This window comes from Nanorana parkeri, unplaced genomic scaffold (assembly GCF_000935625.1).
Source record: "Nanorana parkeri isolate BGI_ZX_2015 unplaced genomic scaffold, ASM93562v1 scaffold1173, whole genome shotgun sequence".
NCBI lineage: Eukaryota > Metazoa > Chordata > Amphibia > Anura > Dicroglossidae > Nanorana > Nanorana parkeri.
The window spans coordinates 178,719-195,378 of NW_017307441.1; the positions used below are offsets into that span (position 1 = coordinate 178,719).

Genomic DNA, 16,660 nt, shown 5'->3' on the forward strand with positions numbered 1-16,660 from the left:
CCAAATTGAGTTGATATTTTTTGGAGAAAAAAAAATACGCTAAAATTAATTTTAGTTCACACAAACACAATAAAGGAAACTCCCAGTCATCGAGCAGCCACGGGGATCGATAGGTACTGGATAACTAGTTTTCTGGTTGCTTGAGAGTTGATCGTAATTCTCAAGCAACCACCCTCCCACAGCGCCCCATTCACCTGCCGGCTAGCTTCTGCAGCCAACAGGTGAATGTAAGCAGCCGGGAGCAATACCCAGACTGCTATTGGCTATTGCAATAGCAGGCTGGCTTTTGAAGCCCCGCCCACTGAGCAGAGGTGCGACTGAGAAATCTTCTCTCTCAGGTCCACTCCTCTGCTCAGTGGGCAGGAGCGATAGTCAGTCTGCTATTGCAATTTGAAATGGCCAATAGCAGACTGGCTATTTGAAATCCCGCCCACCAAGCAGGGGAGCGGTCCTGAGAGAGAACTTTCTTGGGTACGCTCCTCTGCTTGGTGGGGCAGAGTTTTAATAGCCAACCTGCTATTGACTATTTCAAATTGCAATAGCCAATAGCAGGCTGGCTATTAAAACCCCACCTACTGACCAGAGGAGTAGACTTGAGGGAAAGTTCTCTCTCAGGTCCGCTCCTCTGCTCAGTGGGTCAGCACAATAGCCAGCTTGCCATTGCAATTTGAAATGGCTAATAGCAGGCTGGCTATTTCTCCCCATTGTTTATATTCTGCTGCCAACCACAAAATCTAGCCGCCGGCCAGCAGCAAGATGTAAACAAGTTAGTTGGCATCTAAATAAATGTTAATTGGTTACAGAATTGTATAGTGTACTGTCCACTAAGCAACCAGCAATTTTTTTATTTGTATCAAGCCAGCGGAAAAAAAATAAGAGAACCTGTTATGTCCTCGGGGGTTATGTTGAGTAAATAGACCAAACACGTCATGCCCTAAAATTGTGCACGCCCGTGCAGTGGTGAAAAACGTAGGTACTCCCAAACTGTCTATAATGGCGTTTACTTTTCATCAGTTGAGAGCCAACAGTGAATTATGGCCCTAGAATTATTGCTCTCACTCCCATGTTTGTGGTGATACTTTACATGTGTGGCGCTGTTTACGTACACATGTATGCCCCTACATTTCTTTTGACTTTATTTTATTGCTATCACAAGGGCTAACCGGCCGGTACACAAGGTGGCTAATAAACTGGGCTCGCAGGCCAGTTCAAGTGATTTGCTCTAAAACCCTCTGCCTGCTGAAGGGGTAAACAAAAACACATAGTCGGCATATAAACTGAATGATTAATAGGAATAAAATGCAATTACTGGGTGTGATAAAAGATTAAACTTTAAAACTTGTGAAAAGTTGATGATCAGACTTTTTACAATCACAGCAACTTACTTTCAATATTGGTGTCCACGGTTATTGTTAATTGTAAGGCTCCATAACTGATTCCATCCAGCATTGGTAAACAGACAACCTATTGTACAAACGTACTGATCTTCTTTTCCTTGTAGCTGTGGTCAGTGAGATGATAGGCATACAGTTCCCACTGGTGACTGCAGCGAAGAAGCATCGCGGAACATTCATGTGTAGATATTGACTGTCAGCGATATCCAGGATGCACAGTGATGTCGCTTCTACACAGAAGTCCCATCATGCCTGTATCTGTATTTAGTTTTATACCCGGAGGCAGTATGTGCGTGTGCATCAGACAGCTCTCCCTTGTGTCTCCACAATTATTTGTTATAATGCAAGCACACAGGAAACATGTCCCCGTGTTTATGTTTTGGGGCAGAGGCATGGTAAACTGATGTCTTGTTGTATATTACCATGGTGCAGTTAAGGCTCTTTAATAAATTGCTGTTTACTCCCAACTTTGATGAGTGTGGATAGAGTTAAGTCCTGTCATCCTGTGACATCTATGTGTACATTTCGCGCTATTTCGTGTGTGTGTTTTAATGTCTTGTTTCACAACACACGCCTGCATCTACACAAGCTCTGGCAGATAGTGTTTGTATACCATGCACCGCAGTAGAGCTATTTCTGTCCATTTGGATTCCAAAACTGTAAGCACTGATGTCAATGCAGATGAGGTTGGCCTAATTTGGGCAAGCTATCTACGCGCAGAGTTAAATCTTCTGTACATGGATAAACACTGGTGCCAAGACTGACAGGTGCCCTTGTGGGTGGGAGGGAGTCCCAGTGATAGAGGGCAAGGCCTTGTTCACACCAAATGCAGATCCGGTCAGGTTTCTGCACACGCAGTGCAGTGGGTTGTGCAGCGTTTTTGATGTGTTTTTGATGCGTTCCGGGCCGTTTTTGGAAAAAAAAAATTAAGTTTAACATGGGCTTTCAGGCACTTGAATGCTTTTTTTGATGCGTTCCAGAGCAGATCCAGAGCAGGTAAAATAGGGCTTGCCGCAGTTTTTTTTTCACCTGCTCTGGATCTACTCTGGATCTGCACGCTGCAATGTGAACTGGAGCTCAAAATAACATAGGAATACATTGGACACAGTTTTGATCGGGTCTGCACCTGCTCTGCTCTGGATCTGCTCCGTGCTTGGTGTGAACAAGCCCTAAAAGACTTTCTTCACTTCAATGACACTAGTGCAGATTTGAACCTGAAAAGTAACCATTTCATTGGTACATGTGCAGTAGTTTGCGTTTGTGTTTTGTTGTACGTGAATCAGCTCCTCCATCTCCGCCATAAAATCAATGTGTCGAAACCAATCCGACAAATGTGGTGCGGTAGAAGATCGCCAAAGCCGGGGTATAACGGATTTGGCAGCATTCAGTAGGTGAAAAGTTAAAGTGACATTAACCCCTTCGTGACTGACGACGTACAGTGTACGTCACCAGCATCGGGGCTGTTTAAACAGACTCTCGGCGACTTTTGCCGCCGGGAGTCTGTTTAAACTTGTAGAGCCGACTGTCGGCTTTACAACAGAAGCGATCCTGGCGACTTACCTGTCGCCAGATCGCTTCTGCGTCCCGAAGAAGGGGCCGCCCCCCCCGCCGGACACCCCCGCTGTGCTTCCCGGGCTCCGTTGCCCCTCCTACGGGCCCGGGACCGGCGATCTTTGTGTCCGCGGGGAGCTGGGGAGGAGGTCGACGAACTTCCGTTCATCGATCCCCTCCCCGTTCTATGGGACCGGGAGCGATGCAGATTGCATCACTTCCGGTCCCTGGGCTGTCAGTTCTGGGCTCCTGCAGCCCAGCTATAAGCTATTGAAGTGCGATCTGCACTTCAATAGCTTATTTCCAGTGTAAAGGTGACACTGAGGGTCTTTTGGACCCCCAGCATCACCTTAAAGAGGACCTGTCACCACCATCTGCTATTACATGGGGGGGCTTGCAAGCCCCCCCATGTGATAGCAGTCAAAGTAAAGTAAATAAAAAAAAAAAAACAGTTTTTAAAATTAAAATGAAATAAAATAAATCTAATAATAATAAAAAAAAATTTTTAAAAGTACCCCGCCCCCGCGAGCACGCGCGTCGCCACGTAAACACGCGTCGGGTGCGCCTACGCATGAAAACGACGAACGCGCTACACATGTTGGGTATCGCCGCGCACGCCGGAGTGAGAGCAATAATTCTAGGGCCAGTATTTTGGGGTATCTCTAAATTGATGACCTGTGGGGGCTTTTAAAGTGTCTTTTATTGACTTTTTGGGGTACTGCAGTTTTTCGCCGTTTCACGGTCGCACGCAATCTGTAAACTGGGCATGTTGGGTATCGTTTTACTCGTTGTAACCTCATCTTTTATATTTCATTAAAAAAATGGGTAATTTGTTGTGTTTTGGGGCATTTAATTAAATTTGTCACTAAATTTTGGGGTTTAATAAGGAGTTGCGCTAATATTGCGCAACATAAAAATTTTCAACTACCACCATTTTATTCTATAGGGTCTTGGCATTCAGAAAATATATAATGTTGGGGGGTTTTACGTCATTTTCAGGCCTAAAATGTGGAATATAACATGGGTGCAAAAATTGAAAAAAGGGCCTCAGTCATGAAGGGGTTAAAGGATAATTCCTCCCCCCCCCCATGTTTAATGTCAGCACTTACCTTAAATGATGTCTCTTAATCCGATCTTTCCCCATGTTTTCATCTGTCCCTCCAGCGGTGCGGCGGCTCTCCGATCCAGCGCTGACTCCTCTCTGCTTGCAGGCACGTCAGATCCAACGGTGTCTGCATGTGGGTGCACGCGTCCATAGACTTTATCTTGAGTCTCTGCTCGTCTCCCAGCCGAGAATCCGAACTGCGCATGCGCCCGCCCCAAGATGCTTTGCGGCCGCCGGAGCAGTTTCGTTTAGAATGTTGATAGGATTGAAAGGACCACTCTGTGCGAGGTAAAAGCAGGGGACAGTTCCACCAGATGGGAAGAAAAGTGATGACATCTTGATGGCACCTCCAGCAAGTGTCAGGAACGGTGGGATAAAGTTTGTGGAGGAATTCTGCAGTTGGATACCACCTAGTGTGTATTTTGTAGTTTGTTTCCTGAATATTGACATTCTTAGATCCCTGTATCAAACAGAGGTTCATAGTTTCCCAATCCTCCATCCGGAAGAATAGCCCTAAATCCCGTTCCCAGGCCTTGGCAGCCGGGTCAACTTTAAGGGTCAGACTCCATGCCCAATTCCATGTATAACCGAGTAATAGTTTGTTGTATAGGTGAGGGAGAAGTGCATAGGGATTCGAAAGGGGTCGGACTCCTGCTGAAGTGCATCCGAAAGCGTGGTGAGTTAAGAAAGTGCCGTATCTGGAAATAGGTCCAAAGGGGTAAGGTGGAGGCAGAAGATTGTTGGTTCAGTGTTTGAAAGAGGGAGAAAATAACCTGATCTAAAGAGGTCCTTAGCCATGAGAAGGGGATCAGGCCACCACCCGGTTAAGAATGATGGATTCATACCCGGAGGGAAATTTGGGTTGAGCCGTACAGGAGTCAGGGGGCTTAGGGTTGAGGAGAGACGGGTCGTCTTCAGCAAACGAAAGAAGGTGTGCAAAGGATGCCAGAGAAGGGGGTGTGAACGTAGCGAAGCAGGGATGTGTGACCGAGCGATCCATGGGCTAGAGTGAAGAGGTAGTGGTGTGAATGCAGATTCTAGTCAATAATTCTAGCTAGGAGGCAAGCCGGTGCTACCGAGAGATGTCCGGGAAACCAATGTCCCCAAGGTGTCTGGGTCTTGAGAGCTTATGTAAGCTAGTGCGGGGGGATTTACCACCCCATAGAAAAGAGCGAAATAAAGAAAGAAGGGAGCGAAAAAAACTGCGCAGGGGGGCAAAAGGGAGGGTTTGGAAGAGATACAACAGTCTGGACAAATCACACTTTTCGTAGTTTGGCAGAGCTGCAATAATCAAAATAAACATACTCTCCAATCTGTAAAGATCCTGCTGGAAAATGTCGAATAAGTTAGCAAGGTTATGAGTGTAAAGATCCGAGAGATGGGAGGGCAAGCGTATTCCTATGTAATTTAACGAAGTAGAGTTCCATGCAAAAGGAAAATTGAGCTTACATCGGTTGACCAAGGCGGGGGTGAGAGAGATGTTCAGTGCAGAAGACTTCGTGAAGGTGATTTTAAAGTTGTAAAGCGAATTGAATTCCTCAAAAGTGTGCAGCAAATTGGGTACCGAAATGAGGGCCTGGGTCAGAGAAAAGAGTAAATCGTCAGCAAATGCCGATACTTCCTCCTCAGAGGTGCCTACTAGGATACCACGGATGTCGGGATGGGAACGAATCGCTTGAAAGAATGGTTTGAAAGAGCAAAGTAGACAAGGGACAGCCTTGGCGGGTGCCATTGCGGATAGGAAAGGCAGGGGATAAAAATCCATTGACACGGACGCTAGCTGTGGGGTTGGTGTAGAGTTTTAATGCGAGATATCCTATTGGAGGCCAATGTGCTCTAGGGAGGCAAACCTATAATCCCAGGCCACGTGACCAAATGCTTTTTCTGTGTTGGTTGGAAGAAAGAAGCTCCGTATTTGCTTGGTATGAGCCCAGTGTTGTAAATTTAAGCGCCCTAATGGTGTTGTCTCTGGCCTCCCGCCCCAGGACAAACTCCACCTGGTCTAAAGAAATAATGGACGGAATGAGCGGTGCCAGGCGATTGGCTAAAATTTTTGCATGGAATTTCATGTCCACATTTAGGAGAGAAATAGGGCGGTAGTTGGTGCAAAGTGGTTTAGGGATCGCAGAGATGTGGGCCTTAAGTTGATGGGGTTGGGGAGTTTAGCGAGCACGAGGCAGCGGGATCAAAGGCAGCAAGAAAGTATGGCATGAGACTTTGGGAGAAGGTTTTATAGCAGTGGGGGGTGAATCCATCAGGGCCAGGGCACTTCCCAGCCTTAAGTTGGGAGATAGCAAGACTAACTTCGTCAGGGCTGATGGGAGCTTCTAAGGAGTCCAGCACTGCCGGGTCGAACCAAGGGGGGCCAAGGAGTTGAAGAAATGAAGCTATCGTTGCCATCCGTGCAGCCGGAGAAGGGGTAGTACCCTTGGTAGCTTCCAGATCATAAAGCTTGGAGTATTAGGTGCAAAATTGAGAAGCCATACTCGGGGAAGAAGCATGTTTAACACCAAGTTGGTCTACAATGATGGATTGAGTTTCAAGCAGATTGAGTACCCCCTGTTAAATTTTTATATCTTTCTGTCCCCACTATGGAGATTCACTCTGACTATTGTCAATAATAAATGACAAAGTGAGAAGTCTGAAACTCCTGCGTTTGTGTCTGGTACAGAAATGGAGTACAGGTTCTTCAGGAGGACACTTGTTGTACAAACAACTGTCGAGGAGGTGATTTACTGAATTTTTGATAGCTTCCCCTCTTACTTTATGTTGTGGCTATGGGACAAGAGAATAAGGTTATTCTCCCCAATAGGGCAGACAGGGATCCTAACCATCCCTTATGCTATCAAAACTAAAACATTTGAAATGCTTTAAAGGACATTTCCATCTTTTGTAAGTGATTTTGAGTTTTTTGTGGTAATGGGGCGGTGCAGGGGGGATGCACATGTGTGTGCATTCTCAGGAGTCACAGAGCTGTTTTTCATAATTCATTTTATAGACTCTTTCACAGGCCAGAGACCTAGAAATGCAAAATTCCCTCCACAAGATCTTCAATCTGTCTCTCAGAGGGTCCGTTTCCCCCCCTCCCCTCTCTGCTGTGAAGGGAGAGCAGAGATGTGTCATAGCTGAGTCTGTGTGTAAGGAAGAATCTCTTGTCACTTGTCCTATTCTGTAGACTTCTCTCTGTGTCCTGTGTCTCTCCCTCCCCCTTATCCTGGGTCACATTTACTCTCTGCTGCCCCAAGTCCAGGTTCCTCAATGTCCCCCCACCAGAGCCCCAGAGCCCACCATATTTCTGATCAAAGTCAAAACCCGCAATGGAATATTTTTGAAGTTTACACTTTTTTTTTTGTCAGCATGCAAAGCCCGGTGGTGAAAACTAGCTGTATTTCCCACCAGCAAATCTGTATATGATTTCTGTATTTGCTCTCTATTGGTGTCTTTCAGGTCTCCAGTTTCTTGTCGCAACCTAAAAGAAGGTTAAAGGCGAGCGTATTTGATTTCATGTTACACCCATATTCCCGGTTAAACATAGTCCGATCCCACCACAACCCCTACCCCAGCGCCCCCTTTACTTGAATCGTTCGGCTCTTTTCTCCAGAGGATTGTGTTGAATTTTTGATCGTTTGACATGAACTGACATGAACTGACATGAACTGACATGAACTGACATGAACTGACATGAACTGACATGAACTGTGAACGGAGAAGACTACAAGTCCCATCAGGCCTTGCGGCAGATGGACTTGTAGTTCTCACTGGAATGCAAGTGTGGTGATGTCATTGTACTTGTAGCCCATTCAATATTCCTCCCGTCCATGTTACTGAATGTCTGCAAGTTTCTTCTTGAGGAGATCTGCAGACAGGTTTTACTTGTTTTCAGAGCTTTGTTTTTGTTTGATTGTCAATAACTGGATGCAGTGTTTGGTGGATCTTCCAAGACCAATCATTCTCAATGGTCTCTGGGGAGGACAAACAGGATCTTTTTAAAGTGAAAATGGGACGCTTCAGACTTGTTTTTTTTTTTTTTCCCTCCTAGTTCCTAACCTGAAACAAACACATGGTCATTGAAGACTGAAAAGTCAACCTTTTGTTATTGTTTCCAGCCAATTACTCAGAAGTTAGTGAAGGTTGTTGGCCTAAAACAAGGGATGTGATCTAAAAGATTTATCATGGAGATAGCTTTCAAGGACACAGAGCCATGACAAAGGCAGATCAACATACAACGGATTGGTTCAATGCCAGTCATTTCTTTTAGGTCTCGTTCACACCTAGACGTATTGCATATGCGCGTCTGTTGCGCGGTTTTTTTACCGCGATTCGCGGTAAAAAGTCGCGCGTCAAACGCGCGTGTCCGAGGGCTACTTGGCTGTATCCCAATGGAAAGCGCAACAAAAACGGTCCAAAGTAGTACATGTACCTTTTCAGGCGTGGGCCGTTTTGTAGCGTGTTAGGGACGGGCGTAAATACGCCAAGGTGGGAACGAGACCATTGAATACAATGGGATTTATATTTTTGAGCGTTTTGTAGAGCTTTTGTCGAGCGTAGAACGCGCTACAAAATGTTCAGGTGTGAACGAGGGCTTAGTGCTGTTCATGATGAATAGCGTTGTATGTCTGAGAAAAGAATTGTAGTAATAATAAATTAGTTATATTTGTATAAACATCCTGAGCAGTGTTGTGAGGTTTAATACTGCCTTCTTTTAAGTTAAGGATCCGTTCACATGGGACAATCTGGCATTCCTGCGGCGTGAAGCCCAGATCTCTCCTCTTAGATGCGGCCGCTTTGCCCATTGAAGTAAATGACCGTGTGATGCAGTTTGGGATAGATGATTGTCCCGGAAAACACATTTTTCCTGCGTTTTAAGCAACACTCCTCTATTCCAAACCACATGCTTACAGGTGCAGCCGCTGTCTCCCTGTCATTAACTTCAATGGGTACATCGGCCACATCTGTCTGGAACACCTGGGATTTTTATTTATTACAGGTATTTGTATAGCACAATTTACACAGCGCTTTACATATTGCACATTCACATCAGTTACACAAGGCCAAGCACTTCACAAAGATCTGGGTTGGAAGACCCACCACAGTTCATAGAATGAACCAGAACCCAATGGGAAAGAGATTTTTGGTCACAAAGATGACGCATGCCCTAATCTCTAATGCAAATATTTGATCCAGTGCTATCTTCTCTCTTCAGTGTTATCAGGAAGCATCCTGGCACTACAAAACACCTTCCCACTCTTATGCAGAAGAGTGGAGGGGGAAGTGTTCTATAGTCCTAACACAATACCTGTCATAGAGTGACAACGGTGCTGCCCCATAGTACATGTATTGGGTGCTGCTCCAGATCGGTTCACTTGGATCCACTGACAGGGTGCACACACCAGCTCACAACCAGCCACAAAATACACTAAGGGGAATTTATCAAAACTGCAGCAGACAAAATCTGGAGCAGCTGTGCATGGCAACCAATCAGCCTCTCTTTAATTTTCAAATCTTAACTGAAGAGAGAAGCTGATTGGTTGCCACGGGCAACTGCTACAGTTTTGATAAATTCCCCCCCACTGAATACTGTATTTTGTGGCTGGTTGCTGTTCCATAGATACAGTACAGTGTGTGTTATCACTGTAGGGGAGGAAGTATTACTGGCAGGATCAATAGGTGAAAACAAATGCAGCCATCACATGGAAGTACTGGTAAGCTGCAGTATATCACGTGTCTGTTACTGGGATTAGATACACTTTCAGAAACGTGTTTCACCTCCTAGCTGGATACTTTTGGGGAGGTGTATTTGAAAAGGGAGTGAACATAGGGAGGGCCTTCACTAACGACCGGTTTTCCAGCTAATAATTCATGGTATATTTTGTGCAGGTGTGGAGTGCGGTTTCCTTGTTATTTAAAGCTGTGTGCGGTCCCCTCGTTTCTTGTTGCTGCAGGTCTCAGCGCAGTATTTTCATTCCAGGACTCTGCCCACAGTCATCAGCTGACTGCTGTGTTAGTGCAGCTGCTTGGAGCTCAAATCACTTGGAGCCATTCTGTTTAATGTCACATATTGCTTGTCATTTAGTATGCCCTGAAAGCCCCTTTCTGCTGTTGGAGGGAAGAAAGCAGAACATGATGCAGTGTTTTGTGTGACTCGATGGGCATTGCATTAATCTGGTCTATAGCCGTGATACTTATCAAGTGGATTACTTCAAAGGTATGCACATATCCTAACACCTCCTTTTTTTTTTTTTTTCAGCTACAACACACTTTTGTATTTGACTCTGTGTAGGCAGAAAATACAGTGTTGTGTTTTTGTAATTTTGGGGGGTTATTTTAAGTCATTTTTAAAGCACATGTAAACATCTATGCCAATTATAGAGTTGTTTTCTATATTGCAGGTGTGGTGCTTCTATCTTAATGCTGCTGTTTTAAAACACATCTACAATTATATTGCAGATAGATAAACACTGGCTGCGTTTTTGTGTGTTTAGCTATTGGAAAAGCCTTTGTGGGTTAGAGTTGACCTCAAATCTTTTCTCTGTGTTATTCATCTGATACAGTTTATGGGGTTAGAGCCATTCCCCACCTTTTTGTTATTTGATGTTGCTGCTTAATGGAAAATCCAAGTTCCACCCAAAAATTAACTCGTATGTTTGCGTGACTCTTCAGTAACTTTACACACACACACACCTGCCATCTTCATATAATTTTTACACACGTGCTGTGCAAAGTCCCAATTGATGATTTCCAAAACAAGAATCCACAAATGGTCTTTGGAACAATAATTGATCAGTTGATGGGACAGCAACGATTTTAATGACTGTACTCCTGGCTGAATTTCCTCAATCGGTCAGGCTGGAAAACCTTTTGCGAATCGTGAAAAACAAATCGCAGCAAGAACACTGCAAATGAAAATCCGTTCTGTCGATCTATGAAATTCAGTGAGTTAGTATTGCTAATAAACAATTATGGAAATCGACATTTGTCCTGTACTTGATGGGTTATTTGAGCTAGAATCGAAAGAGGGTTCTTGGCAACAATTAAAATTTCCGATCGAAAATCTATAGGTGTATGGCCAGCTCCCTGCTACTGGTGGTTATCCTCTTCTTCACTCGGCATTGCTTTATCTTTGTCGTACTTTTATTTTTGCTCATTGTAGTCATCTGATGAGGTGTGTGTGTGTGTGTGTGTGTGTGCGCTACATTTGGTCTTATTCTTAGAAAAATTCAGATCGGGAAAGGTAGAGAGCTATTTCGTCAGGATCTTTATTATCCTTGTGGCTTTAGTATCACAAAGCCTATGTTTTATGCCATACGTGGAGTATCCAGTATAAAATCAGATAATTTATTCCAGTAAACATGCTAAATATATAGCCGATTCATTTAGCTTCTGAAACTGGGTAAAAAAAGCCAGTGTAAGGTCCAAGCCTATGTGCTACTGCTGAACCAATCATGAGACTCAAAGTGCTGTTCTATGGGTGAAGGGGAAATTAGGTGCATGCTCATCCATAACATGGAAGTACTTTGGTGTTTCTGATGCCAATTAAGTGCATGCTGCTGAGGGGGGAGCTAAATGACCCTTTTACTTTGCCCTGCATGGGAAAGGAAAGGTTCATCATATCTATCCCCAGGTATCACTGAAAGTACTTGCAGTACCTTGCTAGAAAAAGATTTTTGTAGGTCATCTTTTGGGGTTTTCCATTCAAAGAAAAGAGCGATTTACACCTACAGTCGTATGCAGAAGAAAGTACACCCCCTTTGAACGTTTTATGTATTGGGACGTAATAAAAAATTATCTGGTCCATAGCAGGTATTATAATTAGGTAAATACAACCTCAGATGAACAACCCAAGACCTATTACACGGTGTCATTATTTATGTGGTTCAGATGCAAATTTGCAAACCTAAGCCTTGCCGCCATGTTCTTTATAGATAGAAGAGGCTTCCTCCTGGCAACCCTTCCAAACAAACAATACTTCTTCAGTCTTTTTCTAATTGTACTGTGATTAACTTTAACATTTTAACATGCTAGCTGAGGTCTGTAGAGTCTGAGATGTAACTGTTGTGTGATAATTTTTTTTTTTTTTTATTTGCAATTTCTCTGAGCATTGCACAGTCTGACCAAGGGCAGAATTTTCTGAGACTTCTACTCCGGGGAAGATTGGCAACTGTTTTAGAATATTTTCCAATAAATAGCCATATAACCCTTCCCTGATTGATGGGCAGCAACAAGTGGTTCTCTAAGATCATTGCTGATGTTTTGCCTCCTTGGCATTATGTTAACATGCACCTGAATGCTCCAGGCCAGCAAACTGCTAAAACTTCACCTTTTTAGAGAGGTGGCCACACTTGCTGATGATCAGTTCATCAAGGGCATTTGATGAGCAGCACCTTACTACTACTCTAGCCTCTTAATTCCTATGGAAGCATTAAAGGTGTACTTAGTTTTTCACACACAACTTCTCCATTATGGCTTTGTTTATAAAATAAATAATGACACGTGAAATATTAGATGTTCATCTGCGGTTGTATTAACACAATTTTAACCCTGCTTATGTTTTCCATAATTGGAAAATCATAAATGCAAGCAATTTAACGAACTACCATGCTTCCCCAAAAATAAGACACTGTCGTATATTTTTTTGGGTTCAAAAAAACCATACTAGGTCTTATTTTCAGGGTAGGTTTTTTTTTTTAAAAGATTATATTTATTTGAAAATGTTTGAGTTTTCACTAAAAGAAACAATACAAAAGTACACAAAAGACATGGAGCATACAAACCAAGGACAAAAGGGCCAACGCCATATCCTTCTCAAGGCACTATATGGGTGCAATATTCAGGTAGCATGACAGCACATGATCCATCAGTAGTACAAAAATGTAACCAGACTCTCCAAGTAGCGTAAAATTTGGCATCCCGGTGGTACAGAGCTGCAAAATGCTCATCCATCCAGCATACAGAATTCAATTCTATCACCCATTCACGGGGAGTAGGTAGAGTACTCGACTTCCAGTGCCTCGGAATGACCGCCCTCGCCGCTATCGGGAAGAATCTCAGTAGACCCTTCTTAGGTGATGAAATTGAACCCGGGGACCTGTCCACCTTGGTGTGAAGGAACTGGTCATACGTATAAAAATAACATTCCAGAATGGGGTCAACAGTGGGCAGGACCACCAAATATGCAACATCGTCCCGGGGTGGGATTTTTAAATATTTTTTGTCAATGTACAACAATCCACACTTATTCATGTACACCAGTCTACATGTATTCATGTACGAAATTATAACCTACATTTATTCAAATACAGTCATGTTGTCTTCTGGAACATCATCATAACTCTCCAAATCCTGAATTCTGGCCTGATGCCGTACCTTTCCAAGAGCAATTTGGTAACCAATCGCTGTCCAGAATGAGCAAAGCTTGCTTTCACTATCGATTCCTCACAGGCGGAGTGCATTTGGTATCACTTCGCCTGTGACAGGAGCCGGCGCTACAGAGGAAGCATCGGCTTATGCGGCTCTGCTCCCTCTGCTGCCGTTTCGCTTTCTCTAGCGCTGGCTTTGTTGGCAACACTGATTCTCTCCCGCCTCTCAAGCGGCTCTTCAAGTTCCCCCTTATGCCACCACCTGCCCCGGGAATGGTCACAACTAGGTCTTATTTCCGGGGTAGGTCTTATATTTTAGCAAAATAGTACTAGGTCTTATTTTCAGGGAAACGCGGTATATGTATACAGTCATGTACAAAAAGAAAGTACACCCTCTTTGCATTCTATGCTTCTACGTATAAGTACATAATAAAAATCATTGTATTAAAGTCCAAGGCTTTGATAAAGCCTTCTGAAAGGTCTTTTATAAAAGCTTGCTGTACACTCTGCTCTGATGCAAGCTGAAGCCCATGTAAACAAGGCCTAATAATCATGTTTTCTAAGCACATTTCCCACATGTATCACCATTCTTTGTCAGGATCAATTTCTGTGTTCAGTACCCGTTTGACACTCACTGTACTTTCAGGGGTCTATTTAAAAAAACTATTTGCTGGGCCCTTTCCCCTTCAAATATCTGAATATTCCGTTTGGGGGGAATAGTGGCAAAATCGCCTCCCTACACCCAAACGAGCAGTTAACCCTTCCAGTGTGGGGGTAACCCCACTGCAAGGGTTAATAATTTTCCCTGGAGTTCTGCTTTAATTTTATTTCTTATGCTTCTCTGCTCCATCTTGTGGCCATAATACAGTATTACATCACAATACATTCAACCTGAAAAGAGAATATATTACAAACGTTCATTTTTGCCATTACTTGCAGAAAACAGATGTTCAGATATTCACAGGAATATCCCTTCAAATTTTTCATAACTAAACCCCTCAGTGTTGAGGTAAAATACACTAAATGAACTGGGGTATGAGGAGTTAGATAAATTGCATTAGGGTTTTCCAAAGTTGAATTGGTCATCTGAAAACGTATAGCGGAGTCCATTCTTTTGTGTCAATAATTTTGAGCAATAAAAAAATATTTTTGTATATTCGTATTGTGCAGTATAATAGATATGATGGCATAATACGGTTTTGTTGTTTTTGCACAGTCAACAAGTGGCGTCCTGCTTAATCTAATGTAAAGCATACATGAATGAGAAAAATTGTCTACCCCTGGGGCTTTAGGCTTTCTTTTTTTTTTTTCCCCAACACTAAACATGAGTTCCACAGTACCATGTAAACTGATGTCCACATTGGATTTGCTTATCTGTAATCTGTTTCTTTAGAATTGAATTTGTGTAATATAAATAAGCCGCACTTAGTACAGTAATTGATGCATTTTGTCTGATCACAATGTGCATTCAGTCGCATACACAATAGGAAGACAGGACATGATCCTAAAAGGCCACATTTTCAGTCATCCATTTGTTTGCACAAGTCACTTCTGTCTATAGATAATAATCTAAAGATCTTGTGCTAATAATACGCGTGGCAGCCTCCTGGTTAACAAGCTTGTGAATTGGTTACAATGGCCTTTGCTGAAAGCATTTGCAAAAATTGCAGCATTGGGCTACTATGTTAGACACTGTCCTTGTTGTACAGATCATTTACATTTTGTGGCTTTTTGTAGCATGCCTAATCCTGATCTTAAAAGAAGGCTTTCACAAGGGAAGCTTGAAGGCAACCATTGGTGACCTCTCTGGAAATTGTTTTTTTGCTCGGCTGTCTGCCTCGCCCTCTGACTTCAGTCCTTCCTAGAGTCATTGACCTAGACCAAGTATGCAAATAAAAACTTTTGAATACTGTCTGATGTTCCTGATCTGCATACTTATTCCACTTGGGTGATGGCTCAGGAAATGGTCATAGATGCGAAGAGGGGTAAGGTTCCTTTTGGGTGCTTAGACTTTGGCCGCTAACTAACATGAAAAAATAAATGTGAGAGGTGTAATGTAATGGTAGAGCTATTGGGTAGCTGCAGATTTTGTGTGTTTAATTTACAAACAAGTGGCAAACTATAATGCAAACAATGGCGACCATAGTTTGGATAAAACTGCCTTATTGTCTTTTGCCTTGTTTGTTCTTATTTGTATGGTGATTTTTCATGATTTGTTTTTAGTTACTTTTACAGGTTAATTGGTCAACTGATGTTTTTTGTTTGTTTTTTTCCTTGCAGAGACGTGGGGCAATATCGTATGACAGCTCTGACCAAACTGCTTTGTACATTCGTATGCTAGGTAAGTGACATGGTGACAAGGGAAAAACAAATTTGGGCTTATTTGCAAAGGATAATGTTAACCATAAACTGTCTTGCTACTCACTATATGGACCATTTATATATGATTGATTACCATGTATAAATACATAAATGGTCCATTTAGTGAGCTTGGTGCAAAATGATTAACTTTAAAAGAAGTATTTGGAGAGAAAAATGTATTTTTCCAATACTTGGAGCCAGCGTGTGATACTGCGGTTGTCACATGCAAGCTCTTTCAATTGAGAACTGAGTGATCACCACAGATCGCTCAGTTAGCGGTCTTCTCCCTGCAGAGAGGGGTGACTTTCAGTCTCCGCTCCCTCAGGGATTCCCCCTCCCCTCTTTATATTTCTCCAGCGCTCACTGGAAGGACAGATAGGGGAGGGGGCGGGCACGGCTGGCTCTTACTCTAGATGCAGAGACAGCTGTCACTCAGGCAGCGGGCTGGATCCCGACCATATTATCTGGATCCTTTCTGGCTGCTGTGCGGCTTTGCGCTATCAGCATATAGCGGGCAGTAGCTTGCTATATGCTGAGTTTGGGTCACAGTAGGATATTGGTAAATATACTCTTGTGACCCAAAAGAAAACTATAGCCAAAAAAAGATTCGGCTTAAGTTCTCTTTTAGGGTTGCTGCAAAGGACAAGGGCGCACTTTGTGTCTGGATTGAAAAGTGGTTTAACCTTTTGCATACAGAAAGGCTTCTTCACAGCTAGTTCCTGTGGAAGACTTTCACATTTTCACAGTTCTAGCTAGCTCAGTTAACTGTTAAAAAAAACAAAACAATATATGGATGCATTCCTTAATGCTGAATATTCCTAGATATTAACATTTTATAGGTTAAACACCAGAGATTGTTGATCCTAGGGATATCCGATTTGTCTTATGGGATC

The 16,660-nt window shown here is 43.2% G+C and overlaps 1 protein-coding gene across 2 annotated transcripts in view; it reads left to right on the plus strand.

Annotated features, from left to right (window-relative positions):
* PDE7A (phosphodiesterase 7A) overlaps window positions 1–16,660 on the plus strand; it is an 85,553-nt gene that overhangs the window by 34,933 nt on the left and 33,960 nt on the right. The window contains exons 1-2 of one of the 2 annotated variants that reach the window (XM_018568343.1): window positions 10,012–10,255; window positions 15,687–15,747. In XM_018568343.1, coding sequence (XP_018423845.1) covers window positions 10,196–10,255; window positions 15,687–15,747 — 121 coding nt within the window. In that variant the 5' untranslated portion in view covers window positions 10,012–10,195. Of the gene's footprint in view, window positions 1–10,011; window positions 10,256–15,686; window positions 15,748–16,660 lie in introns of those variants that run through there. The other variant, XM_018568342.1, reaches the window with a different exon arrangement.